This window comes from Leuciscus leuciscus (assembly GCF_965113295.1).
Source record: "Leuciscus leuciscus genome assembly, chromosome: 9".
NCBI lineage: Eukaryota > Metazoa > Chordata > Actinopteri > Cypriniformes > Leuciscidae > Leuciscus > Leuciscus leuciscus.
In genome coordinates, this window is record NC_138733.1 from 12,265,461 (window position 1) to 12,293,114 (window position 27,654).

Genomic DNA, 27,654 nt, shown 5'->3' on the forward strand with positions numbered 1-27,654 from the left:
AGATGTAGCTCTTTACAGATTCTACATGGACGTTTGAGGTTGCAAGACTCTACAGCATGGGACCGTCCACATCTCCAGCATCGTTTACTATCTTTAATCCAAGATACAATCTGGGAGGTAGTCAACTTCTTGAATGCCTCACAAGAGTTGAGGTAGTGATCCCTGTTGTCACAATGGGGACAGTATGGCTTGGGCTTGGAGCTGGACTTGGGGGCTGTCGACTCAGGAGTCTTAGCTACACTCTCACGTGTCAGGAGAACTGGCCTTGGCTGCCCTCTTGGATGAGGTGCTCCTCTAACTCTACCAGGGGGCTTCAGAGTTTCACTCTGGAACATAGCCGCAGCTCTGCTAGAGATACGTTTCGCTTGGGACTTGATCTGGAGCCAATCTGCGAAATCAGGTAGTGTGTAGGTCTTGTCGGTGCCGGTCTGGAGAATACCCCGACTTAGGCAGTATTCGACAAAACTGTCGCGATAGGCTGGTGGCAGTTTACTCAAGAGACGGTCCACATGCGAGCCACACAAAAGCTCGTAACCATTCTGGCCTTCTAGAGTTCTCAGCATACCCACTAAAGACTGTACTGACAATGCAAATGAATCAAAGGCATTGGCGTCACCCAACTTAAGAGGTGGAGTGCTTAGGATGGCACCCAACTCGGACTGAACAAGCTGTCTCGGTTGTCCATACTTGTCTTGAAGTGCCTGCAGAGCAGCAGTGTAAGGCTGGGGATGATACATGAAGGATTTAGCGAGCTGATGGGCACTAGGAAGTTCCAAATGACTTAAGAGAACATGGTATTTATACTGTTCACTGATATGATGGTGATTACTCAACAAATTGTCCAATGCTAACTTAAACAAAGCAAAGTCACTCTCAGCACCGCTCTCGAAAACTGGTAACGTGGGTCGTGGAATGCCATAAGCTGATGCGAGCAGGAGCTCTGGACTCGGTTGAGGTGAGTAGGCAGTTGGGGGGAGAGGCACAGATGCTTTAACGTAACCAGGAGCATGAAGTGTCGTCACCGGTGCTTGGTGGCTGAAGACAGGGAGCTGTGACGGACCTGGAAGTGTTGTCACCGGCATTGTTGCTGTCTGTTGTAGCCTGTAGTGAAGGGTAGGTAGTGTGGCAGTAACAGGTTGCTGTGTCACACGCTGCATGCTGCTGCTCATGGGGTACGCAGCGGAGGTCGGGATGGTGAACACTGCTGAAGGCTGAGAGGCCACATTCGACGGTAATGACACACAGTGTACTGGAACTGCAGTAGGAGCCGATGGTGCAATATCAGGGACTGGCGGTGAGAATGCTTGTGGCCCTGGGTCAAGTGCAGCGGGCATGTGTGCATCCGCAGAGTGAGGAGCAGGTGAGGCCCAATGTGGCGGTCTAGGTGACGCTGCAGAGACATCAGGACCAGGCAGTGCTGTAATACAGGGCAGTAGCGTTGACGTCACAGCGGGCGACTGGAAGAGGAGCTGCTGAGGTTCGGAAGACATGAGCTGAGGTGAACAAGCCTGGCTGCGCTGTGATGCAAGCTGTTGAGCGTTTGGAGAACCAGAGTCTATAGGGACTGGAGTGGTCGCTCTAGAGTCTACAGAGAGCATGGAGGATACAAGCTTAGCTACTTCGAGTTCAGTCTCTGCTTCTTGAAGCTTGCGCTGTCGTTCTAGTTGTTTCAACAGGGCCTCCTTTGCGGCTAGCGCTTCCTCTTGCATGCGCTGGGCTTCTTTAGCTTGTGTCTGCAGTCTTTGGTATTCCAGATCAATCAGTGAGTCCTCTTCTACTTGCCGCTTTAGACTGTCATACTGTCTCTGTTTAATCTTTTCCTCCAACATAGCAGTCTGGACGCTAGAGAGCTCTGTGGGGACGTAAACGCCAGCGGACGTAATGGAGCGCCTACTTTTCCTGGATTGAGAGCTGACATCACTGCGAGACGTTTTCCTCGAGCTGCTTCGGGGCTGACTAGGACAGTGAGAGGAAGCCTTTGGAGGAAGGTCACCAGGATGGTAGCCAACATCGTAATCATCCAGATGTGTAGGCAGATTAATCTTGCGTCGAGGTCTGGACGTTGTCTCAGATAGGTCACTTTCTGCTTTGTCCATATTGGTTCGATCTTGCTCTCAATCCGGCTCGAAGGACCACCTTTGTAGCGGAGGCGTGCTACAACTTTATAATATGCTGATTGAGGCGGCCAAATATGGACGGGATTCCGGTCAGAGAATCAAGGGTCGGAGAACATATTCTTCACAAAGATGGATTTATTGAACAGTCTTTGCGTTGTCATCTAGATCAGTTATTCTTTGGCAATGATGTCTGTATTAATGGTCTAAAAGAACAATAAAGAAATATAATTACAATCATATTCTGAGAATCATATACACACTGGCATGATAGTCAAACGAATGCAATAAACAATGATTAAACACTCAAGTCTGCATCCTTAAAAGTAATAACAGCCTTATCAATGCAAATAATCATGATAAATTGTGCAATGATACATTATTAATGTAAACAACATTGGTGACGCAGTTTAGAATACTGCCGATGCTAATACTGATTAGGGCGTTTCTCTCGCGGCAAATTACGGCCGCTACGGCGCTCAAAACCCGCCGATGGCAAACGCAGAACGATCGCGGGACATCAACAACATACATTCAATAAACATACATATGCAGATGTACTTACATCAAGGCATAAACGCATTATACAGAGCATAGAGAACCGTGTATAGATGAACGTTCACCAAATCGTCTTCCTGCGTGTCACACTATAATCAGTCCGTGTGGCCAACAACTTTGATTTCTATGACAGGCTTTTGTACAGGAAGTATAATTATATAAATATATTTGCACTACACTTCCTTAAAATGTTGTCTCATTAAATTAAAAATATAATTTTTTGCACTGGAAAGAACATTCTAGAAGTCTAATTCTATTGAATAAGTTCGCACAAGGCTACAGAAAACTGTTGTGTTTATTTTTCTGCAAATGCAGTCTAAGCCGATGAGTTTTGAATGTTAGGCTATATGTTTTATTTGTTTAAGTAAAAAATAAAACGTATTATAAACTAAACAAATCCATGGTTCATTGTTGGCAAAATGATCATGATACCCCCCCCCCCCCCCCCCCCGTTCCTTATTTTTATTTCAGACAGTTGGCAACCCTACGGGGGACAAAACACCGCTCTTCCGTTCAGATTACAACTTCAAATAGATTCTCCCCACTCAGTGAAACCTGTTGAATGTGCCCTAGTTATTGGCGATTCTATTACCCGGAACGTGAAAATAGAGACACCAGCCACCATAGTCACATGTTTGCCGGGAGCCAGAGAGCCTGACATCAAAACAAATTTAAAAGTGCTGGCTAATGCGAATCGTAAATTCTCTAAGATTACAAACCCGATTCCAAAAAAGTTGGGACACTGTACAAATTGTGAATAAAAACAGAATGCAAAGATGATCATATATATATCCTGTTAACTAGCATCGGCCCGAGGACGGGCCGTGGGGGGCGTCTATATTTGTATTATTATTTTTAACCTTTGTTTTATAACAAATATTCAACTGCCAGTTTGAAAACTTATATTTTCAAAACTCTGATCGAAAGGATGAAGGTCATTCAGAAGAAGCGCATAAAAAAACCTCTTTCAGACCGGCTACTACAAATTCATTTTTCATCAAGTGCTTTGTTATGTTTTAAGTGGTTTGTCTCATGAATACATCATGTCGTATTTTTAAGTAAAGATGTGTTGATGTAGGATGTTGTCTTACCTCTGTGCGCGCGCACGCAGGGCAGCCCGAGCGCGAGCAGCATCAGGATCAATATTCGTTTAATTGTAGTAAAACAAACTCCTCCGCCGGTCTTTCTGTTCTTCCCGATCTCTCCCACACTAACACAACGAGAACAATCAGTGAAATGTAATATGTGTATCTAAATTAGAGAGAGAGAGAGAGAGAGAGAGAGAGAGAGAGAGAGAGAGAGAGAGAGAGAGAGAGAGAGATTGAGATTTCCTCAATAACTATATTTGACCACCGCTTACAATTGCTATGCGTCAAATAAAATGGCATTCTCTAAACCGATACTTTGTAGGGTTGCTGGCACTGGCACCCAATAAATTGTGTGTTAAATGTAGGCTATATATTTTTAAGAATTAACTCAGCCTGCAAAAATTCTGAAAATAGTGATATTGTTGTTACTCTGTAAAGGATCTTGAAAAGTCGATGTTTGGCTCCACCTGGTGGTCATTTTCGTGAAATACAGTCTGGTACAAGTCTGGTATTTATGTTGCACTTTTACTTGTGTTGAGTTGTGATTCAATAAATAAGATGCAGTTTGCACTTTGCCTACAATTTCTAAATAGCACTGCATTGAAATGTGTATTGTCATGTTATTTTCAATTTGTCGTGTTATTTTCAAATTGTCATGTTATTTTCCAATTTTTCCCCACTACATTCCAAAGCATATCTGATAGACACCACATTTCAGAAAAAAAACATGCTGTATGTAATTTTTTAACTAAAGAAATCGAGACCCAAGAGCCATAATCTTTTGTAAACTAATGATTTATATTTTAGCATAAGAGCAAGCAAGCACGTATGCGTGTCAACCCGATTCAGTGCAATAATTCAAAGTATGATTTCAATTTTTATTTTAAGATCAAAGTTAAAAGAACAGCATATGAAGCAGACTGTCAGTCGCCCTTAACTGTCAGTTTTGACAATGCATTATCCTTGCTGAATAAAAGCATTAATTTCCTTTTAAAAAATCTAACTGACGTCAACATGTTGAACCGCTGTGTACACTTTTTGTTTGTTTATTGTGAAATAGCTAACTCCCGATTGTTTCTCTGTCATCCAATAAGCATTGTTCAGGGCTTCGTTTCCCAAACTCACCGTGTGCGAACGCTCTCTCTGTGATCGATTGGTTTCGTCTTGTATGTTCAGGTGAGCAGGAAGAATAGTTCTATCCTACACAATTATTCGGTAACATTCGCTTATTTTTCCGCTTATAAGTTTATGTTACGCACTGAAATTCGTGCTAAATTAATAGAATTTACTGGTAAAAAAAAAACAAAAAAACAAACACCTATACATTTCGGATCGATATCTACTACAGTATTGTTATGAGAGGATCGATCCGATCACCTTTACGCACTAATCGAATTTACAGCGAATATTGAACCAAAAAGTAAGTTTGCCGCGCTTGAAAAGCGATATGCTGTATCATAACAATATACTTGGTAAATGTGTACAAAACTTGAATGCGCACGTAGCGTGACGTCGTTGTTTTTCGCGTAAAAAATAAAAAGTGAAAGTAAATTATTTGAGTTAATGTTTCGCCATTTAAACAGTCAGAATCGATTAAATGCGGAGTATCATAGAAACCATTATGAAAGCTAAGACATTAATTCACGTGTAGATACTTAATAGAAAAGTGGATTTTGTGTATCTATAGCTAATTAAATGTTGATCAAGGTGAGTGTTCAGGTCTCGAGACACTTTACAGGTGACTTCCGCATTCATATTTTCCCCGAATGACCTATTACTTCGATATGTGTTTGATATTTTTCATTTTTTCGCAATTGAACGTGTTGTATGTGGTTTATTTTAGCATTTGTGTTAATATATAGTGAACGGCTAACATGTGTTGAGTGAACGTCGGATATGATCTTGTTTCTCTGACTCCCAGGATCCGTTCAGCTTAATTATTATTATTATTTTTTGTCATTTCCATCCAGAGTCATTGGTGAAGATCAGATTCTGTTTTAACTGTTCAGCTTCATCATGGATGACACACAATCATCCAGAGATGAACATTTTTCTCCAGGATGCAGGTACTTTGAATAAACACTATTAAATCACCTTTGGCAGATGGCAAGATGATGTTTTTGTTAAGTGAAAAATTTAAATTTTATTAAAAACATTCAGACCAGTCTTTGCTTAAAGTGTTATTTAAATATTTTTTAAGACCTTAATATGAAAGTGATTATAATCATGATGAAGGATTAAATCTGTTATGTTATAGTTCAGTTCATCAGAAGAGATCAGAACCAGAGCCCAGCTGTGTGTCTATGAGGAGTGACAGGTCTATGGATCATTTTATAGAGTTTAAGAGTGGAGATACACAGACTGATCTCAGGTATAACAGTTCTAGAAAATATGATTTACATTTTTATGGTGTTTTGGTATTATGATGTTCTTTCTAGGTATTGTTATCTTTGTTGTATATTTTAACATTGTTGCTCACACATAGGGACACATCTATGGCCGCGTTCACACAGCATCAGAACAGAACACGGTTGTCAGTTCTGTGTTTGGGTCCTTAATACAGTTTACTGTGACAACGGGATTAATTTATGGGAGCGACAACTGTAATATACCCGAACTCACACTCGTACATTTTCAGGACTCTCTGAAACATTCTCAGAAAACTGTTGCTGTGTGAATGTGACTGGACTGCTTGCTGTCTATCATTTCATTTAGTGTGAGAGAGCTGCTCTGTGCTGCACTAATGTGTGTCTAACGTGTGTTGCTGGTTTTTATGTTTGGTTTCGGTAATGTATGTCGACGGCAGTATGAGCTGAAGGTTTTAGATCCAGTCACTGTTCTCCACCGGAGCTGCTACTGTCAAGAGTCACGAGGCATTTATTTGTCAATTGCACAATTTACACTGGCAAAACTGGGCATTGAAATGCTTGTGACGAGGCTCAGACTTACAGTAACAATAACAGGACCACAAATTAAAACACAAAGTGACATGCTATTTTGTAGGCAGAACAATAAATACAAATAAGTGGCTGTACCGAGCAGATGTGAGATTTGACTATACGCTCACAGCACTTTATGATGACTGGTGTCAGTGATATAGGGCAGTATTCATTCAGACAAGAGACAGTTGTTTTTTGGAAACATGGAAGATGGTCTGCTTGAAGTATGTGGGGATCCCTGTCAGACTCAAAGAGAGGTTGAAGATGTTGGTGAAGACATATGCTAACTGGACAACCCTCAGGACACGTCCATGTATGTCATCAGGACGTTGACTCTCCTAAAAGTCCTGCTCACTTCATGTGTGGTTAGAGCCAGAGGGCTGGTATCATGGTCAGTATTTTGTCTCAAAGCTAGCGTAGAATGTGTTGAGCTCGTCCGGTAAGGAGGCAGACAAATGCACTTCACTGCTTTTCCTTCCTTTGTAGTGTCCTCCACATGTGTTGGGGGTCAGAGCCGTGATAATCTGACTCCACTCTGTCCTGTTTTGGCAGTTCTGATAGCCTTTTGTTGGTCATACCTGGACTTCTTGTAAGCAATCAGATCCCCAGAGTTAAAGTTCAAGGCTGTGGTTTCGTGCTCTCAGCCTGGCACACACCTCGCCATTGACCCATGGTTTCTGGTTTGGAAATGACTTTATATTGACCAATTGGACAGCACCTCTGTGCATTTGTTGATGTACTGTATCATATCACAGAGTCTCTGTTTTCATGTATGTTGTCTCCTGCTGCATTCCGAAACATTTGTCATTCTGTGGAGTTAAAGCAGCCTGCAGTCTGGAGATCCTCACTCCCCTCAATCCACTGGGGCGGCAGTGGCTCAGTGGTTCATGTAGATTGTCTACAAACCGGAAGGTTGGTGGTTCAATCCCCGGTTCCACCTGACCAAGTGTCGAGGTGTCCTTGAGCAAGACACCTAACCCCAGCTGCTCCCGACGAGCTGGATCGCCTTGCATGGCTGACACCGCCGTCGGTGTATGAATGAGTGAGTGAATGGGTGAATGTGAGGCAATATTGTAAAGCGCTTTGGTGGCCATTGGGTCTGTGAAAGCGCTATATAAATGCAGTCCATTTACCATTTACCATTAGTGAGCTGTTCTAAAAAGTTTTTTTTCTTTTTCTTGTTTGAGGCATTGTCTGTTGACAGGTAAAAGCAGTTACGTGTTCTACGCGTGACTCAAATGCTCCTCTCTCCTGCCAGATATAAAAGAGCTTGTCGGTTAATGAAGAGTTGACGGATGAACTCATGGCTCGATTCATTTTTATGGACGTTACCATCTTTAATATCACTTTGGTCACTGTCACTGGTTATTGGTAAATGTATATATGTTTTAATATAGTAATTCAAAGCATTAATTAAATCTCTATCTGTTATAGTTCAGTTCATCAGAAGAGATCAGGACCAGAGCCCAGCTGTGTGTCTATGAGGAGTGACAGGTCTATGGATCATTTTATAGAGTTTAAGAGTGGAGATACACAGACTGATCTCAGGTATAACATTTTGATTAAATATGATTATAGTATGGCATTTTATGTAATCAGAATAGTATCAGTAGTGTTTTATGTGATGTGAGAAATTCTTGTTGTACAAAGTTTACAGTTTTTTTTCATTTTTATCTGATTACGGCACTTACTTTTTTTTTTTAAGTGTAAATAAAAAATCATAAAGTTATCTTTAAAGTGATTGTTTTATTGATAAATTAATATGTAATTTGTTGACTACAGTAATTCAAAGCATTAATTAAATCTCAATCTGTTATAGTTCAGTTCATCAGAAGAGATCAGGACCAGAGCCCAGCTGTGTGTCTATGAGGAGTGACAGGTCTATGGATCATTTTATAGAGTTTAAGAGTGGAGATACACAGACTGATCTCAGGTATAACATTTTGATTAAATATGATTATAGTATGGCATTTTATGTAATCAGAATAGTATCAGTAGTATTTTATGTGATGTGAGAAATTCTTGTTGTACAAAGATTATTTTATTTTTATTTTTATCTGATTACGGCACTTCAATTAAAAAAAAATTAAAGTGTAAATAAAAATTCATAAAGTTATCTTTAAAGTGATTGTTTTATTGATAAATTAATATGTAATTTGTTAAATTCAGTAATTCAAATTATTCACTTTAATCTTTCTTTATTATAGTTCAGTTCATCAGAAGAGGTCAAAAGCACAGTCTTCAGTACATTTGAGTGGAGATACACAGACTGATCTCAGGTATAACATTCCTGTAAAAGATTTAATGTGAAGATATGATACAGAATAAAAAAAAAGACATTGTACTTATTAGTTTATGTAATAATGTGGTATTATTTTTACAGCCATGAAGTCCTCAACATGTTCAGATCAAATCTGATGAAGAAGTTTGAGTGTCTGTATGAGGGAACAGCACAGCAGGGAAACCCAACACTCCTGAATGAGATCTACACAGAGCTCTACATCACAGAGAGTGAGAGTGGAGAGATCAGTAATGAACATGAGGTGAGACAGATTGAGACACAATCCAGGAGAGCAGCAACAGAGGACACACCGATCAAATGCAATGACATCTTTAGACCTTTACCTGGACAAGACAAACCCATCAGAACTGTGCTGACAAAGGGAGTCGCTGGCATTGGAAAAACAGTCTCTGTGCAGAAGTTCATCCTGGACTGGGCTGAAGAGAAAGAGAATCAGGACGTCCAGCTCATATTTCCACTTCCTTTCAGAGAGATCAATTTGATGAAGGACAAAACACTCAGTCTTTCAGATCTTCTCCATGTCTTTTTCCCTGAAACTAAAGAAATGGAAATATCCAGTGACAAATATAAAGGGATGTTCATCTTTGATGGTCTGGACGAGTGCCGTCTGTCTCTGGATTTTCAGAGTGATGTGAGGTTGTGTGATGTAAGTGAATCAGCCTCAGTGGACGTGCTGCTGACGAACCTCATTGTGGGGAATCTGCTTCCCTCTGCTCTCATCTGGATCACCTCCAGACCAGCAGCAGCCGATCTCGTCCCCTCTGAGTGTGTCCATCGAGTGACAGAGGTACGAGGCTTCAATGATCCACAGAAGGAGGAATACTTCAGGAAGAGAGTCAGTGATCAGAGTCTGGCCAATACAATCATCACACACCTGAAGTCATCAAGGAGCCTCTACATCATGTGCCACATCCCAGTGTTCTGCTGGATCTCAGCCACTGTTCTGGAGAAGATGTTGAGCAAAGCAGAGAGAGGAGAGATTCCCAAGACTCTCACTCAAATGTACACACACTTCCTGATCCTTCAGACCAACATCAAACATGAGAAGGACTATGAGAAGAACGTGACAGATGAAGACATGATCCTCAAACTGGGGAAACTGGCTTTTCAGCAGCTTGTGAAAGGCAATGTGGTCTTCTATGAGGAAGACCTGAGAGAGTGTGGCATTGATGTGACAGAAGCATCAGTGTACTCAGGATTGTGCACTCAGATCTTCAGAGAGGAGTTTGGCTGGTATCAGGGGAAAGTCTTCTGCTTTGTTCATCTGAGTGTTCAGGAACATCTAGCGGCTCTATATGTGCATCTCTCCTGTACAAACAACAACATAAATGTGTTTGACTCAATCACTAAACAGAGTTTGTTGTCTAAATTTAAGGACTGGTTTAAACACAATTCATCAGAACATGTTTCATTATCTGAGCTGCATCAGAGAGCTGTGGATGAGGCTCTACAGAGTAAAAATGGACATCTGGACCTTTTCCTGCGGTTCCTTCTGGGTCTGTCAGTGGAGTCTCAGCAGATTCTCCTACAAAGACTAATGAAACAGACAAGAAGCAGATCTGACAGCAATGAGGAAACAGTTGAGTACATCAAGAAGAAGATCAGGACCATTGACTCTCCAGAGAAATCCATCAATCTGTTCCACTGTCTGAATGAACTGGGTGATCATTCACTAGTGGAGGAAATACAACAGTATCTGAAATCTGGAAGAATAAAGGAAGCCAAACTCTCTTCATCTCAGTGGTCAGCTGTAGTCTTTGTGTTGTTGACATCAGAGGAGAAGCTGGATGAGTTTGATATTAATGATTTTGTTGTAAGAGAAAATAAAACTGAAAAACTAAAGGTTCTTCAGAAGCTGCTTCCTGTGATAAAAGAATCCAGATCAGTTCAGTAAGTACATGTATCAATCAGAACAATCAGTTCATTAAGACATTAGGAAAATAAAAGTTCATAAATCTTCAGTGCTGCAGATGTTGTAGTTCAGTGGTCAGTATTTTGATGTGTTTCCCAAATCGTGACAATGTAAAATTCCTTTAGACATTCAAACAGAAAATTTGTTTATGAATAAATAATTAAATGTTCTTGCACATAAAGATGGAATTTAAATTAGATTTTTTTTTAATTAAATTACATACAATAAATAAAGACCAACCAAACAACTGGAGAAACAGCTCATTTATCAAGTAGCTCAAATCTCCTAAAAACATTTGATGTATGGTTAACACAGCAGAGCCATACATTTAAATTTTACTATCAGACAATTAAACATATACTTGATGTTTAGCTTAAAGTTTACCAAAACTTTTGCTAAAGATTGACAATTAAGAATCAAATCACTGAGTATCTGAAATTTGAATTAGTGCAGATGTAATGTGTAGCAACAGCTCCACCATAACAAGAATAGCATTGTACAATGAGACATTTAAGATTATTTACAAGTCATTGCTTTTACAAATATTTGGAATGGAATATCAAAAAGATATTGATATTAATATTTTTCTATTAATCTATTAGTCTGCATTTACATTGTGCGTATCTATTTTGACATGCCGTTTTGCAGCGTGTAATTGGCCATCGGTCCTCTCAGCAGCAGAAAAACAAAACTTTCATTCAATGGATTATGTATAGCCTAGAAAGAGCGCTCACTTGACAATAACTAAAAGCCAGAGGTGGACAGTAACAAAGTACATTTACTTGAGTACAGTACTTAAGTACACCTTTTGAGTATCTGTACTTTACTTGAGTATTATTTTTTCTGGAAACTTTTTACTTTAACTTCACTACATTTGAAAGACAAATATCGTACTTTTTACTCCACTACAATTTTGTCAGATCCTTGAGTAGAAAGTAACATCAGTCAATGGATGATTTTTGGTTGAAAATGAAAGTCGGGTTGACGTCAGAACCCTGCATCTGATTGACATCAGAACCCGACGTCAGATTGACGTTGGATATTGATTGAAAATAAAAGTCGGGTTGACGTCAGAACCCGACTGATGTTGGTTTCTGACGTCAACCCGATTTAAATTTTCAACCCCAATACAACGTCTGTCCAATGTTGGAGATCAACGTCAATCTGACATTGGATTCTGACATAAACCTGATTTTCATTTTCAACGTTGGGTTTGGTTTTCTAAATGCGAATTTTGTCACTTTTTTGGAGCACACTAGCTTATAGATAACAGCAAGGCTAACATATTCATACTAAAAGCCAAAAAACTTTAAATAGGGCAATATTTGAGGGAACAGCCATTTGGGTGTCTGAAACCATTGTGGACGTTATTGAGAGCACTTATTCAATCTCACATTCAATCCCACTACTGGAACTGTGTTCTAGAAATAAATGTGATATTAATATAAGTGCAGGCATAGATTCAGAGGCATAAGGTACTGTAAGTATTACACACAACAATGCAACAATAATAAAACAATGCATTGACATTTACTTTTTACTTTTGATACTTAAGTACTTTTAAAAACGAGTACTTCTGTACTTTTACTTAAGTAAAAATAGGTCTTTACAACTTTTACTTGTAACGGAGTAATATTTGACCAGTAGTATCTGTACTTTCACTCAAGTAAGGAAGTTGTGTACTTCGTCCACCTCTGCTAAAAGCTGTCACTCATCTCAGTTCCCAATCTCACAAAGTTCCATTATAAAAAATAAAGATGTCTACACTGCATAAAAAAATCTTACTAGCATCATGTATTTTTGTTAATGAGAGGATTCGCGAACATGCAGAAATCAGCACTGAACAAAAACCCCAGCGTTTTAAACAGTGAGTGGATTCTGACTAAATGAAACACCTCTGATTGGCCATTGCATTCAAGAGATCAGCAAACATGTCTGTGATTGGCTACATTTCTCACTGTTGCAAAAACATGTTGTAAATAAAAACGTTTGACCATGAACCTTGGATAAGAATTTGACATTGTTAAATAATATTGGAATTAATTTTTTTTGGAAAGCTATTTGATGGTGTTTAATTTAATTATGCTATTTGATTTTCATCTCTACAGGTTGAGGGATTGTGGCGTCACAGATGAAGGTTGTGCTGCTCTGACTTCAGCTCTGAGATCAAACCCTGAACACCTGAGAGAACTGGATCTGTCTGGGAATAAAATAGGAGAATCAGTGAATCTGCTGTCTGATGTACTACAGAATCCTCACTGTAAACTGGAGAGACTGTGGTAAGATCATATTTGACTCTCACACATGAATCACAATGTAAAGTATATTAGAAGTGTTCAGCCTCTTTCTGCTGCTGTGAGTTCAGCTGATTGAGCTGTAAATGATTGAACACATGAGCTGATCCTCAGTAACATGATACTGCAGGACTGAGAGTCACACTGAAATACACACTTTCAAACACAATCAAATGTAAAATGAAATCACACACACACACACGCACTAATTGATACTCCATTCATATGACATTGTACAGATGTAAGTAACATAGTAAAACTAACCTATGTAGTGAAAAGAGCAGTCATTCTCAACATTTTTACACCAAGTACCACCTCAGAAAATATTTGGCTCTCCAAGTACCACCATAATGACCAATATTAAAATACAGTAGCGTAGTATGCCTAACTATTCAGCTACAGCTATGCACAGCTCAAAAACAAGGCAGGTTTATTCCTAATAAGACATTTTTTAATGTTAGCCACTTTAAACATTGTAAATACACAGCTTGAACATTAACACTGCATTGTGCTGCTTACATACAGGTTAATAAAAACTTAAATAATGATTAAATTAAAATGTACTGTACCTAAAATTGGTTTCATGCATTCATTGCTAAGAACTTTGCCACACACACTGCGGCCTGGGCTCTTCCTCTCTCCCACTCCAAATAAATCCAAATTTGATGTAGTTTGAGTCATAATTTGTAATAACTTAATAAATCTGTTTGAGATTGAATTAATGCTAGATGTTTTGCTATAAATTACGGACATGGCATCTGAGGACTATTTCTCTTTTTTTCCCAGTTATCTTGCTTTATTTCCAGATTCAATCATAGGCTCGTTCTTACGTAGGCTACTAGAGCACGTACTCACATGCGCACACATAAAAAAACGATGCTTTAAATCTCTTGACAAACTAAAAGACGTAAATGACATTTGTATGAATTCTAAATAAAAGATACAGATTTTACTGAATAGATTGCTTATTTGGCTCAAGATAAGGATTTATTGAGTCCACATGGCATGAAAACTAGAAACTCTGCTTCTAGCCACAGGTCGAGAGCTGTCGTTCCAACCACACAACTTTGCGATGCTGTTTGCGAATGTTCATTGGAACGATGGTTTCGGGAAACTTGCAACCACTTTACATTACATTAATACATTTATGCATTTGGCAGACGCTTTTATCCAAAGTAACTTACATTGCATTTCAAGGTACATATTTACATTCTTATCAGTTCTTGCTTTCCCTGAGAATCGAACCCATGACCTTGGCATTGTAAGCGCCAACGCTCTACTGTTTGAGCTACAGGAAACCAAAGGTGGCTAACAATTAGTGATGGGTCGGTCATGAACAAATAGGTAACAACAATGCTTTTGGGAAACGCAACACTGATCCGCACTCCTCTTGCCAGATTGAAGTCACGATAGAAGTTTCGTTGAACTTTTCATCATTTCATCATCCACCAGTAAAATTTATATTTAATTCAGTGATTTCTCTGCGTACCACAGTTTGAGAATCAGTGGAATAGTGTCATTTATTAAAGCAGATTTTGCACAAGACTGACTTCTAATATAGTGCAAATAAGATATTATTTTTCCTGATTGAATGATACTTAAGATGTTTTATGTTCATGTTTTGTGACATTTTAGATCTCAGTCTAATGATCCATCAAACATATTCATTTGTGCTTTAAGTTTGAACTTTCTCTTAATGGATTCACTGCTAAACTGATCTGATCTGAACTGAGAGTGAAGAGTGTGTCATTGTTCTCTACAGGTTGAGGGATTGTGGCGTCACAGATGAAGGTTGTGCTGCTCTGACTTCAGCTCTGAGATCAAACCCTGAACACCTGAGACATCTGGATCTGTCTGGGAATAAAATAGGAGAATCAGTGAATCTTCTGTCTGATGTACTACAGAATCCTCACTGTAAACTGGAGAAACTGAGGTAAGATCATATTTGACTCTCACACATGAATCACAATGTAAAGTGTATTTGAAGTGTTCAGCCTCTTTCTGCTGCTGTGAGTTCAGCTGATTGAGCTGTAAATGATTGAACACATGAGCTGATCCTCAGTAACATGATACTGCAGGACTGAGAGTCACACTGAAATACACACTTTCAAACACAATCAACATTTCAGTCTCTTGACTTTATACAGACTCGAGCTCAACACAGTCAGAACTGAGAGATGAAGAACATGCTGGATTCATTCTTACTGTTAATTATGTTCATCTTTCTGTATTGACAGTTTCTAATTTTTTTTTTTAAATTTTGTAAAATAAAATCACACACACACACACACACACACACACACACACACACACACACACACACACACACACACACACACACACACACACACACACACACATACACTAATTGATACTCCATACAGATTACATAGTACAGATCTCAGTAAAACTAATCTATGTAGTCAATAGTGTAATTTATTAAAGCAGATTTTGCATAAGACTGACATTTAATATAGTGCAAATAAGAGATTATTTTTCCTGATTGAATGATACTTTAGATGTTTTATGTTCATGTTTTGTGACATTTTGGATCTCAGTCTAATGATCCATCAAACATATTAATTTGTCCTTTAAGTTTGAACTTTCTCTTAATGGATTCACTGCTAAACTGATCTGATCTGAGAGTGAAGAGTGTGTCATTGTTCTCTACAGGTTGTGTTATTGTGATCTCACAGATGAAGGTTGTGCTGCTCTGACTTCAGCTTTGAGATCAAACCCTGAACACCTGAGACATCTGGATCTGACTGGAAATAAACTAGGAAAATCAGTGAATCTGCTGTCTGATGTACTACAGAATCCTCACTGTAAACTGAAGATACTGTGGTAAGATCATATTTGACTCTCACACATGAATCACAATGTAAAGTATAGTTGAAGTGTTCAGCCTCTTTCTGCTGCTGTGAGTTCAGCTGATTGAGCTGTAAATGATTGAACACATGAGCTGATCCTCAGTAACATGAAACTGCAGGACTGAGAGTCACACTGAAATACACACTTTCACACACAATCAACATTTCAGTCTCTTGACTTTAAATAGACTCGAACTCAACACAGTCAGAACTGAGAAATGAAGAACACGCTGGATTCATTCTTACTGTTAATTATGTTCATCTTTCTGCATTGACACTTTCTAAAGTATTGTTTTTAATTTTGTAAAAACACACACACACACTCAGTCTGGTTCACTATCTTTGTGGGGAATCTCCATATACGTAATGGTTTTTATACTGTCCAACTGTATTCTCTCCCCTTACACTAACACTACTCCTGAACCCATCCCACAAAACTTTCTACATTTTCAAAAAAAACGAATTCTGTATGATTTATAAGCTTGTGTACCTCAATTTAGGTCCAACAGTGACACGAGTCCCCATGAGTCTGTGTGGATTCAGGTTTAGTCCCCAACGGGATAAAACACACACACACACACACACACACACACACACACACACACACACACACACACACACACACACACACACACACACACACACACACACACACACACACACACACACTAATTGATACTCCATTCATATTGCATAGATCTAAGTAACAGTAAAACTAGCCTATGTAGTGAATAGTGTCATTTATTAATGCAGATTTTGCATAAGACTGACTTTTAATATAGTGCAAATAAGAGATTATTTTTCCTGATTGATTGATACTTAAGATGTTTTATGTTCATGTTTTGTGACATTTTAGATCTGTCTAATGATCCATCAAATACATTCATTTGTGCTTTAAGTTTGAACTTTCTCTTAATGGATTCACTGCTAAACTGATCTGATCTGAACTGAGAGTGAAGAGTGTGTCATTGTTCTCTACAGGTTGAGGGATTGTGGCGTCACAGATGACGGTTTTGCTGCTCTGACTTCAGCTCTGAGATCAAACCCTGAACACCTGAGACATCTGGATCTGTCATTGAATAAAATAGGAGAATCAGTGAATCTTCTGTCTGATGTACTACAGAATCCTCACTGTAAACTGGAGAAACTGTGGTAAGATCATATTTGACTCTCACACATGAATCACAATGTAAAGTATATTTGAAGTGTTCAGCCTCTTTCTGCTGCTGTGAGTTCAGCTGATTGAGCTGTAAATGATTGAACACATGAGCTGATCCTCAGTAACATGATACTGCAGGACTGAGAGTCACACTGAAATACACACTTTCACACACAATCAACATTTCAGTCTTTTGACTTTAAACAGACTCGAGCTCAACACAGTCAGAACTGAGAAATGAAGAACATGCTGGATTCATTCTTACTGTTAATTATGTTCATCTTTCTGCATTGACACTTTCTAAAATGTTTTTAAACATGTTTGTGTAGACACACACACACACAAATTGATACTCCACACAGATCTAAGTACCATAGTAAAACTAAACTATGTAGTGATTAGTGTAATTTATTAAAACAGATTTTGCACAAGACAGACATTTAATATATAGTGCAAATAAGAGATTATTTTTCCTGATTGTATCATACTTTTGATGATCAGGTGAGCAGTAAATATGATCATGTTTTGTGACATTTTAGATCTTATTCTAATGATCCATCAAACATATTAATTTGTCCTTTAAGTTTGAACTTTCTCTTAATGGATTCACTGCTAAACTGATCTGAACTGAGAGTGAAGAGTGTGTCATTGTTCTCTACAGGTTGAGTGATTGTGGCGTCACAGATGAAGGTTGTGCTGCTCTGACTTCAGCTCTGAGATCAAACCCTGAACACCTGAGAGATCTGGATCTGTCTGGGAATAAAATAGGAGAATCAGTGAATCTGCTGTCTGATATACTACAGAATCCTCACTGTAAACTGGAGGAACTGAGGTAAGATCATATTTGACTCTCACACATGAATCACAATGTAAAGTATATTTGAAGTGTTCAGCCTCTTTCTGCTGCTGTGAGTTCAGATTATTGAGCTGTAAATGACTGAACACATGAGCTGATCCTCAGTAACATGAAACTGCAGGACTGAGAGTCACACTGAAATACACACTTTCAAACAAAATCAACATGTCAGACTCTTGACTTTAAACAGACTCGAGCTCAACACAGTCAGAACTGAGAAATGAAGAACATGCTGGATTCATTCTTACTGTTAATTATGTTCATCTTTCTGCTTTGACACTTTCAAAAATGTTTTTTAAACACACACACACACACACACACACACACACACACACACACACACACACACACACACACACACACACACACACACAAATTGATACTCTACACAGATCTAATTAACATACTAAAACTAACCTATGTAGTGAATAGTGTCATTTATTAAAACAGATTTTGCACAAGACAGACATTTAATATAGTGCAAATAAGAGATTATTTTTCCTGATTAAATTATACTTTTGATGATCAGGTGAGCAGTAAATATGTTGATGTTTTGTGACCTTTTAGATCTCAGTCTAATGATCCATCAAACATATTAATTTGTGCTTTAAGTTTGAACTTTCTCTTTAATAATGGATTCACTGCTAAACTGATCTGATCTGAACTGAGAGTGAAGAGTGTGTCATTGTTCTCTACAGGTTGAGTTATTGTGGCATCACAGATGAAGGTTTTGCTGCTCTGGCTTCAGCTCTGAGGTCAAACCCTGAACACCTGAGATTACTGGATATGACTGGGAATAAACTAGGAGATTCAGGAGTGAAGTTGCTCTCTGATCTGAAGGATGATCCACATTATAAACTGAAGGAACTAAACTACTGTGAGTATATTTTTATTTCAAGCCTTTAAATTGACCCAATTTCAGTGACAGGTCTCATATGTGTGTAACTGGAGAATATAAGATAATTCATCTCCACTTTAGTCTCTGTAAACCTTTTTTAATAAGAGTTTATTTCTGTGATGTGAATATGATCTATGAATAGGCTAGGTCTATATGAATATTTTCATCTCTTACATGCAGAGCCGATCAGCCCAATACGCACACTACGCATTACACTACGTTGCGTAGGGCCCCGCAAATTACTCAAGGCCCCGCCTCCCCCTCGTGTCAAAGCGCGTCAATCAAAGTTTACAATATCGATGAGAAAATTAAGGGGAACTATCCTTCTGGTCATGAAAAGAGAGAGAGAAAAAAACACCATGAGAGTGAATTGCGGGAACAGCAATCAGGTAGACTTGTGTTCTCTTCTCTCCTCTCCAAGTTTAAAGTCAGCAAAGAACAGTAAAGTTAAGTTGATGTGCATCTATCTCTAGTCTTTCTGGGCAGTGCATATTTTGGTCTTTCCGCGTCTTGCTTACACTTCCAGGGCTGTGTTCTGTGACTTTGTGCCTGACACAAAAAATAGTGCGAGTGAAATACAACTTTTACGTTTGATAAACGACTAAGGGCAACGGTGTTTGTTTATAAACTGCAGCTCGGAAAAGATAACCGTGTCGCGTGTTAACATGCGTTCATATGCGCGTGCACGAAATGAAACGCGCACTTTCCAGCAAAACATCTGTGGGGACCAGTAGGCTACAATATGGGCGTGATGGCACTCCTCATTATAGGCACACATACTTTTAAAACAAGACAAGGATTATCTAGACTCCAAGTCAGTTTAGTTACAACTCTGCAATAAAGCAAGATGGAAAGCAATATATTGACATTGACTATTGATTTATAGGCTATATTGCATTTAAAATGTTGATTGGCTGGACATACTGGTCAATATGGATGCACATCCCTCAGTAAATAATAACCATCAAGTATAAAGTATTGCTTTTATCATTTAAAACACAGTGACGTGCTATGACAAGCCATTTTAGCTTTTATTCATTCACAGGATGCATTTTTGATATCAATAATTACATTTAAAATGTGAATTCTTGATATTAAGAATGTATTTTTCTAGTAACAATGTCTATTTTTGATATCAAGAATTACATTTTCATTAGTATTAGTTACTGGGGTGTCAGGTGTGACTGTTGTGTAGCAATGGCAAATGTTTTTCATGGGTCAGGTAGGAGGGCCCCTTTACAGAATTTCGCTTAGGGCCCCAGAGAGGTCAGGATCGGCTCTGCTTACATGTTTACATGCACAACTTTTGTTTCAATTGGAATTAATTAATTCCGATTGATGAATCCAAACGTAGTGTTTACATGAACGATAAATAAAATTATCGTGTTGATGTGTGCGTTTATATATCACAAGCTTCAAATCGGAATTGAGATTTTGACATGCACACACTGCACGAATATTCCCCACTGTTTGCACATACTGTTCTCCTACATTGTTTGTTTGCTATTTTGTTTGTTGATTTGTTTGTTTTAAACGGCAGACTCAATAATAATAATATAGCTGCAAGCAGTAATTTCCGGGGCCAAGTAGAATAAGACGACAAGACATGGCTGAAAGTGTCAGATCAACTGCAACAATGAGCAATTAAAGACATTTAAAGAGGATTTTAGGTGAAATGGCTGAAAAATCATATAAACAGTGATAAAAAATATGATTTAATGGATTATCACTTTCGACCAATAGGTGGCGCAGTTACAAAACTGATGTGATGTGGTCAGAGTGAAGTGACAATGACACATACAAAGTTTGGTGTCAATATGTCAAGGCATTGCAGAGATAAAGCCTGAATAGTGCTTTTAGCATCATGCCTCAACTTTGCTGCTGCGCTATACGAAAAAGGTTTCGTCTATCGACACCAAATCCATAACTTTTAGTCGGCACGGTCTGGAGATGATACGATTCGATTTTGGTGAAAATCGGACAAACGGTCTAGGAGGAGTTCGAAAAAGTAGGTTTTGAATGAAAATCAAGATGGCGGACAGGAAGTTAGGCCAAATAAGGAAAACTTGGTATCTCTGTTCTCGGCTTGACCCAAGGAATCTATTAAGACCAGTTGCATTACAATAGGCCAAATTATTCAAAAGTTATTAGCAGTTTTGTAAATTTTGTTATAACTTTTGACCACTAGGTGGCGCTGTCTCGGTAACTTCAGGGGATGGTGCTGATGGCACATTAAGAGTTTCGTAAAATTACACCAATGCATTTGTTTAGTATAGAATTTTATTTCACAAAACTGTATTGAAGTCAATGGGAATTTCATGTTTTGTTCTATTATAGCGCCACCAAGAGGCTCAGTCCCACCATTTTTTTTATGTGTCCTCAGAGTGAGCCCATACATATGTGTGTCGATTGAAAATATCTCAATTCACTTCGGAGTTATAGACATTTATATGAAAAAACACATAAAAAATGACTGACACATGACTTTGATTGGATTTTACTACCCCTTACTATCAATATTTTCGCATTTGGGCATTGGTGTTTGGCTATCGATAGGCATGTGCCGGTATCACATTTTCATGCTGCGATTAATTGATTGAGCTTTTATCACGGTATACGGTATTATCACAATATTTTAATTGCACAAGATAAATGGATGGATTGGGGGGGATGCAGAATAAAAAAACTTGCATCACAATAGGTGTAATTGTGATTGTCAAAACATTTGGTAACTAAACAGAATTTTATTAAGTTTAGTGACAACATGTTACAATGTTTACATGGTACAATGACTGAAGGCTGCTTGTATTATTGCTTAACACAATTTTCATGATTTCAATTCAAAACTTAAGTGATTTCAATCTTGATTCAATATTGACTAATTTTGGATAAATATTAGGAAGGTAACAGTAGATAGCCCACATGTTATTTTTTTCTCATGAAAAAAATTATAAATCTCACATAATGCTTTAAGTAGCCTACCATACAGAGAGCCCTATCAGCTGGTATTATTAAAGGTTAAAAAATAACGAATTAAATCAAATATAATGTGGTTTTCATTAATGTTATGATGACACAAGTGATAAAATATAATAAAGTGCACATACTCAGCAAAATACTATTTGTTTTAGTCAACTAACCTGCTGGTCGTTAAATGGCTTTCCTGAGGTAAATGTTTACTGGAACTGAGGCACTACAGTGATCTGTCATGTCACGTCACATTTACAAGCGACAAAACAGTATTTAATGTCTGAATTTCGTAATAAAATGGACAGAATCTGAGAGATGAGAATTTGTTTCATATCAAAGTAACCTGCTCTGTCTTATCTGTCGGTCTCCGTGTCCTCTTTACTCCGCGATTTTTCTCTGCGTGAGAAAGGCGCGCGTCTCTCGCTGAATGCGTCGAGTTGGCAGCCCTGCTTTTAGAAGCGGGATAAATCCATAGACTGTATATGGATAAATCGTCGGCGGCGTTCCTCTTTCCGCCATGCTGCTTCTCCATCATGCTAGGACTGTTTACATTAGACTAGACAGTGCACTGTGCGCGCATGCTTAAGCATGTGGAGGATTGTTTACATCAGAGTGCATGCGCACGTGTTTGGCGCTCGAATCGCGCAGCATATACGCAGTGTTTGTTTAAGCGGTTGATGGAAAATAAGCTAACGCGCCTTCTAAAAATCTAAATTCGGATCTATTATTTTTCACGGTATTTTGAAGTGCCCGCGATATCAATATCGTGCATATTCATTACCGCGATTTATTGCATTACCGAATACCGGCACATGTCTAGCTATCGACCTATGTTTCCAAACTTCTGATGGTGGTTTCGTCTCAATCGGACTAGCGGTTTCGAAGATATAGCCAAATGTTTTTTAAGCGCTAAATCACAACGCTACACAAACCGTAAGGCAAAACCTAGCATGTTTGGTATCGTAGGACTCGGCAAGGTTTCAGGAGTCTAATTAGATGAGTCTCATGAAAATAAGTCGACCACACCCAAAGTTATAAGCATTTGAAAAAAAAATTCACCACTAGGTGTCGCTGTTTCGAAACTTATCATGCTCCTTCAGGACATTGTGCTGATGACCCATACCAAGTTTCGTAACAATCTGTTCATGCGTTCTTAAAATACAGCATTTTAACACAAAATTCAAAATGGCCGACAGTCAAAATGGCCGATATGGTAAAATTGGATATCAGTCGACTCGGCATGTTGCCCTGAATCTAACAAGACCAATTTTATGATTTTTGGACAAACTGTTCAGAAGTTATAAGCAAAAATAGCCATTTTTCATATCTCCGGACCAGTAGGTGGCGTTGCGCCGAAACGCAGCATGTAGCCTCAGGTCATGCTTGTGATGACATGTACCAAGTTTGGTCTGAATCCGATAAAGCGTTGCGGAGAGACAGCCTTATGTCTGTTTTCGCAAGAGCTACGTAAAATCTGTTCGTGGGTTTTTCGAAAACGGTTAAGCGAATCAACTTGAATTCCATACATTTTTGTCTGCATGGTCTGTAGATGATCTGGTTCAATTTTCGTGCAAATCGAACAAACCGTCTAGGACGAGTTCGAAAAAGTAGCTTTTTTGGAAAATTCAAAATGACGGCCAGATTTTTATGACGGAAAATGAAGTCATAGGGTGCAATCGAATCGTCATGAGCTCAGGAATCAGAGGAAAAAATAATGTTGTTGATTGGCCTTACGGTTAAAAAGTTATTAGCAAAATAAAAGTGAAACTTTGGACAGGTGGTGGCGCTAGAGGGAATGACTTAGACACACCAAAACTGGTGTATTTAATGTTGGGACTGTCCTCTATCAGAATGTCAAACCATTACAACTTTCCCGCAATCGGTTCTATGGGCTGCCATAGATTCCCAGTCGGAAGAATAATAATAAGAACGGGAACAGATACATATTGTACCTCCGCACCTTCAGTGCTTGGCCCCTAATAAGAACGGGAACAGATACAATAGGTGCCTCCGCACCTTCGGTGCTTGGCCCCTAAATATATTACGGGTCAGGTCCTAATAGGAGACAAACATATGAACTGCTGTGTCGTGCTGCTTATATTTATCACGTAGTAAAAACACCTGTACCTGCACTCAAAACAGCCTGTGGATGAGAGTATGAGAGAAGGACTGGTGGGATGATGTCCTGCTCCACTTCACAGATTATGAATGGAAGGAGAATTTTTGAATGACACGAAAATGTACGAATAGCCGTGAGATTGTGTTGGTCATTCATGACACTTCATTCAACAACTACAACAGCTCTTATTATTACGCCATTTCTACGTCATTGCACATGCACAGCACTTTCCAGTTTTGGTTTTCAGTCTGATCAAGTGTTTATCTTCTCGATCTGATTAGAAAAAGAATAAACCAAAAGAATAAACCAAATCCGATCGAGATTTCATTCCGATCAAGCTCATTCGAATAAGGTTCAGGAAGGCTTTTCAGTCCGTGCCGTCAATCTGATTACTAACGGATGATTTGGTTGGATGTAAACATGGTGTGTGTGTGTGTGTGTGTGTGTGTGTGTGTGTGTGTGTGTGTGTGTAAGTAAGTATGTGATAAAGTTAGAGTTATTTACTGTTATTAATCTATTAGCAGTTTTTTCATTCATATCTCTGGCTGTAATGTGAATATACTAATATCTCTGGCTGTGTTTTTCCTGAAATGATCTCCAGATGTGATGTGACAGCAGTAATGTCTCATACTCATATGTGACTGTCTGTGTATTTTATTGTAGGACTCTCAGTATTTAGACGTCAGTCCAGTTTCCTCAGGATCAGCTGATGGTGAATAAGGAGCCGCTACAGAGACTGAAGACACATAGACAAACAGCGATCACACTGTCATGTGTGTGGCTTTACAACAGTTTATTGTTTTTGTTTTTTTGTGGATCTGTTCTTTTGAACTGTCATCAGATTTACACTAATACAGGATCGGAACTTACTGTATACATTTAAGACTCAATTTTATTCAAATATGTTCCTATAAGCACCATTGGCTATTTGGAGTTGTTGCTATATAATGTGCTGCTTGATCATAATGTAAATGGTGTAAAACTGTACACTGCAAGACACATGCACAGTGTAAATAAGTGATTTATTGAGTAAGGTACAGATTTGTAGCCTAGAAATCTAGACGCACCCTAGCGGCAGCAAAATGTATTTTGCAGCCAGGGCAGTCTAGCAACTCTCCATAGACTTTGGAGCTGCAAAAACCTAAATTGGGTCAGGCCAATCACGTCGTGTATAGACTAGGCGGGGCGGGCTTAACATAATGACGACAGAGTTGCGACGGTTACCTGGCTGCGACTTGAAAAAAAAGAATGACGGCGGCTGGCGAACATCTTTCGAATCGGCTTTGTCCGCGACTCTGGAGGACTTGGAGTTAAGCTTTTCTTTGAGAAAAGAGCAAAGAACGGCACTGAAGTCATTCTTTAAAAAAGGAAGATGTGGTCGTCGTTTTGCCGGCCAGATATGGCAAAAGTTGAATCTATCAACTAACGTTAGCTCCGCTGTTGGGAAAACGCTCTGGGGTGCGTTTCCCAAAAGCATCGTTGGCCAACTATGGTCGCAAATTCATCGCAATGTCCATTGAACTCTATTGGCAACGAGGGAACTTGCGACCATAGTTGGCTAACGATGCTTTCGGGAAACGCACCCCTGGTTGGTTGAAGCGCTGTCCTATTGCGTGCAGAGGGAATTTGAAAGACAGCCGTTTATCCCGCCCCTCGGATTGAGCCGTGTCTATGGTGAGTTGCCAGACTAAACATCTTGATGTAGGTCTGGCTTGCCAGGCTAACAGATTTGTTTATTAAGAATATGATTTTTTTAATCAATATAATTTTTTTTCTCTTTTTCTAAGTAAAAAGTTTTAATTTCAGATATCTAGAGCCTGAATACAGAAGAGATGGATGTTTTAAATATGTACCAGTAGAGGCCGACAATGCAAATGACTTCATTGAACATTTATTTCTGTAAGATATAAGTCAACTTAAATGGTTTAAACTTTAATATGGTCAAATGTGAATTAATTGCTTTACTTGACTGCCATCTTGGGAGTCAATACTTCTCAATAATTATATAGGTATAACTTTTTCCAAAGATATGGAGTTGATTATTATTTTCGGAAGATTAGGTGATTGCAGAGTCGGATTGGAAAAATGATTGTAAATATATATGTAATTGTTTGGCCGCGTTAACCAATCAGGAGCCTGCTTGCTGCTGTCACGTGGTGAAGTGACAGTTTATAATGTTATTTTATGTTTGGCCTCAATAAATTATTTTGTAATATGACTAAAATGCACAACAAAGCAAATCTTTCACATAAAAACTCGATTTCAATATATGAGAGATACTCATTTTGTATTGAATGCTATTTATTCCATATCTATTCTAGATTATATGAAACATTATTATTCTAATGTAAAGACAACAAACACAATTTAGTGTATAAAAACAAAAATCACAGGACAGGTTTAACTTTTGGAGGCTGGCTCCATTTATTATCAAAACAAAAATAAATGACAGATTAGGTGGGTGCGGGCAAGGGTGAACCTCGCACCGGGCTGTAGAGCGCGGGCTCGTCAGGCAGCGACCACTCGAGGCCGAGGCCTTATACGGCCTACGCTGTCCTCGTCAGCGTCCTCACCGTTAGGTCCACCAAACCTAGCTCCTGGAGCAAATTGTGAAACTCCTGAAACCCTCTGGAGGGTCTGGTGGACCCGAGTACAGCGACGATGTCCCCTACGCAGCTGTTTCTGCTCTCCAGAGCATATACGAGCGGTGACTCTCTCGATTAATGCTAACGCTAATGCTCGATAAACATCTAAAAAAGATGGCCGCCAAAACTTTCACCTCTGACGCGCGTAAATTTCGCTTCAAACTTTTGTTTTTACGCGCGTTAGACACGCGAATTAACACAAAGTGGTCAAGTGTCAAACTAGACGCGGCAGGCGCGAATTTGACGCGCTATTCGCGTCCGGTGTGAACGCACAGTTAGACCTATCTCTTCCATCCATCAAGGTATTATATACTGTAAGTTACTGTATAAACATTACTTCACTACACGATACACCTAATAACTTCTTATTCAGAATGAAATCACTTTTTCAGAGATTAGTTGGAGGAAGGTACATTTCCTAATCTTTTTTTTTTTTTTTTTGCAGTAGGGTTGAAGGTATAAGTTTCATTGTGATTATAAACATTTTTACAATTTCTTCTTATAGATCTATTCCAATATTCATAAATGCAGTGCCTCATATGATGGATGTTCCTCATTTACAATCATTAACCATTAATTTGTGTGATTTTGCTGTTGATACATTTCCAAACAAAATATGCAATTTATTAACAAATGATACATTTCCTAGACAATCAGGATTGGGATGTCAATTTTTTTTTTCAATAGACATTATTAGGAAATTAAGAATGTATTTATGCTTTTCTACACCATAGAAACCTTTAAGATTTTCAGTGATGTATATCGAGCTTCTCAGGCATAGATTTCATCATAATTGCGTTTTTGTAATTCAGAAATAGTCAACAGACCACCTACATTTCTATTGTTCGTACAGTTCCACTTTATGGCATAGATTGTATAATACATAAATGTATTAATTCTTTAAAGCCACACTAAGTAGAAATTGTGTTT

At 38.7% G+C, this 27,654-nt stretch overlaps 1 protein-coding gene across 1 annotated transcript in view; it reads left to right on the forward strand.

Annotated features, from left to right (window-relative positions):
• The window catches only part of LOC309507059 (uncharacterized protein), a 275,228-nt gene that overhangs the window by 167,506 nt on the left and 80,068 nt on the right, over positions 1-27,654 (forward strand). Inside the window, exons 22-25 of the mRNA XM_082181150.1 lie at positions 13,022-13,192; positions 14,970-15,140; positions 17,059-17,229; positions 17,898-18,068. Coding sequence (XP_082037276.1) covers positions 13,022-13,192; positions 14,970-15,140; positions 17,059-17,229; positions 17,898-18,068 — 684 coding nt within the window. The remainder of the gene's footprint in view (positions 1-13,021; positions 13,193-14,969; positions 15,141-17,058; positions 17,230-17,897; positions 18,069-27,654) is intronic.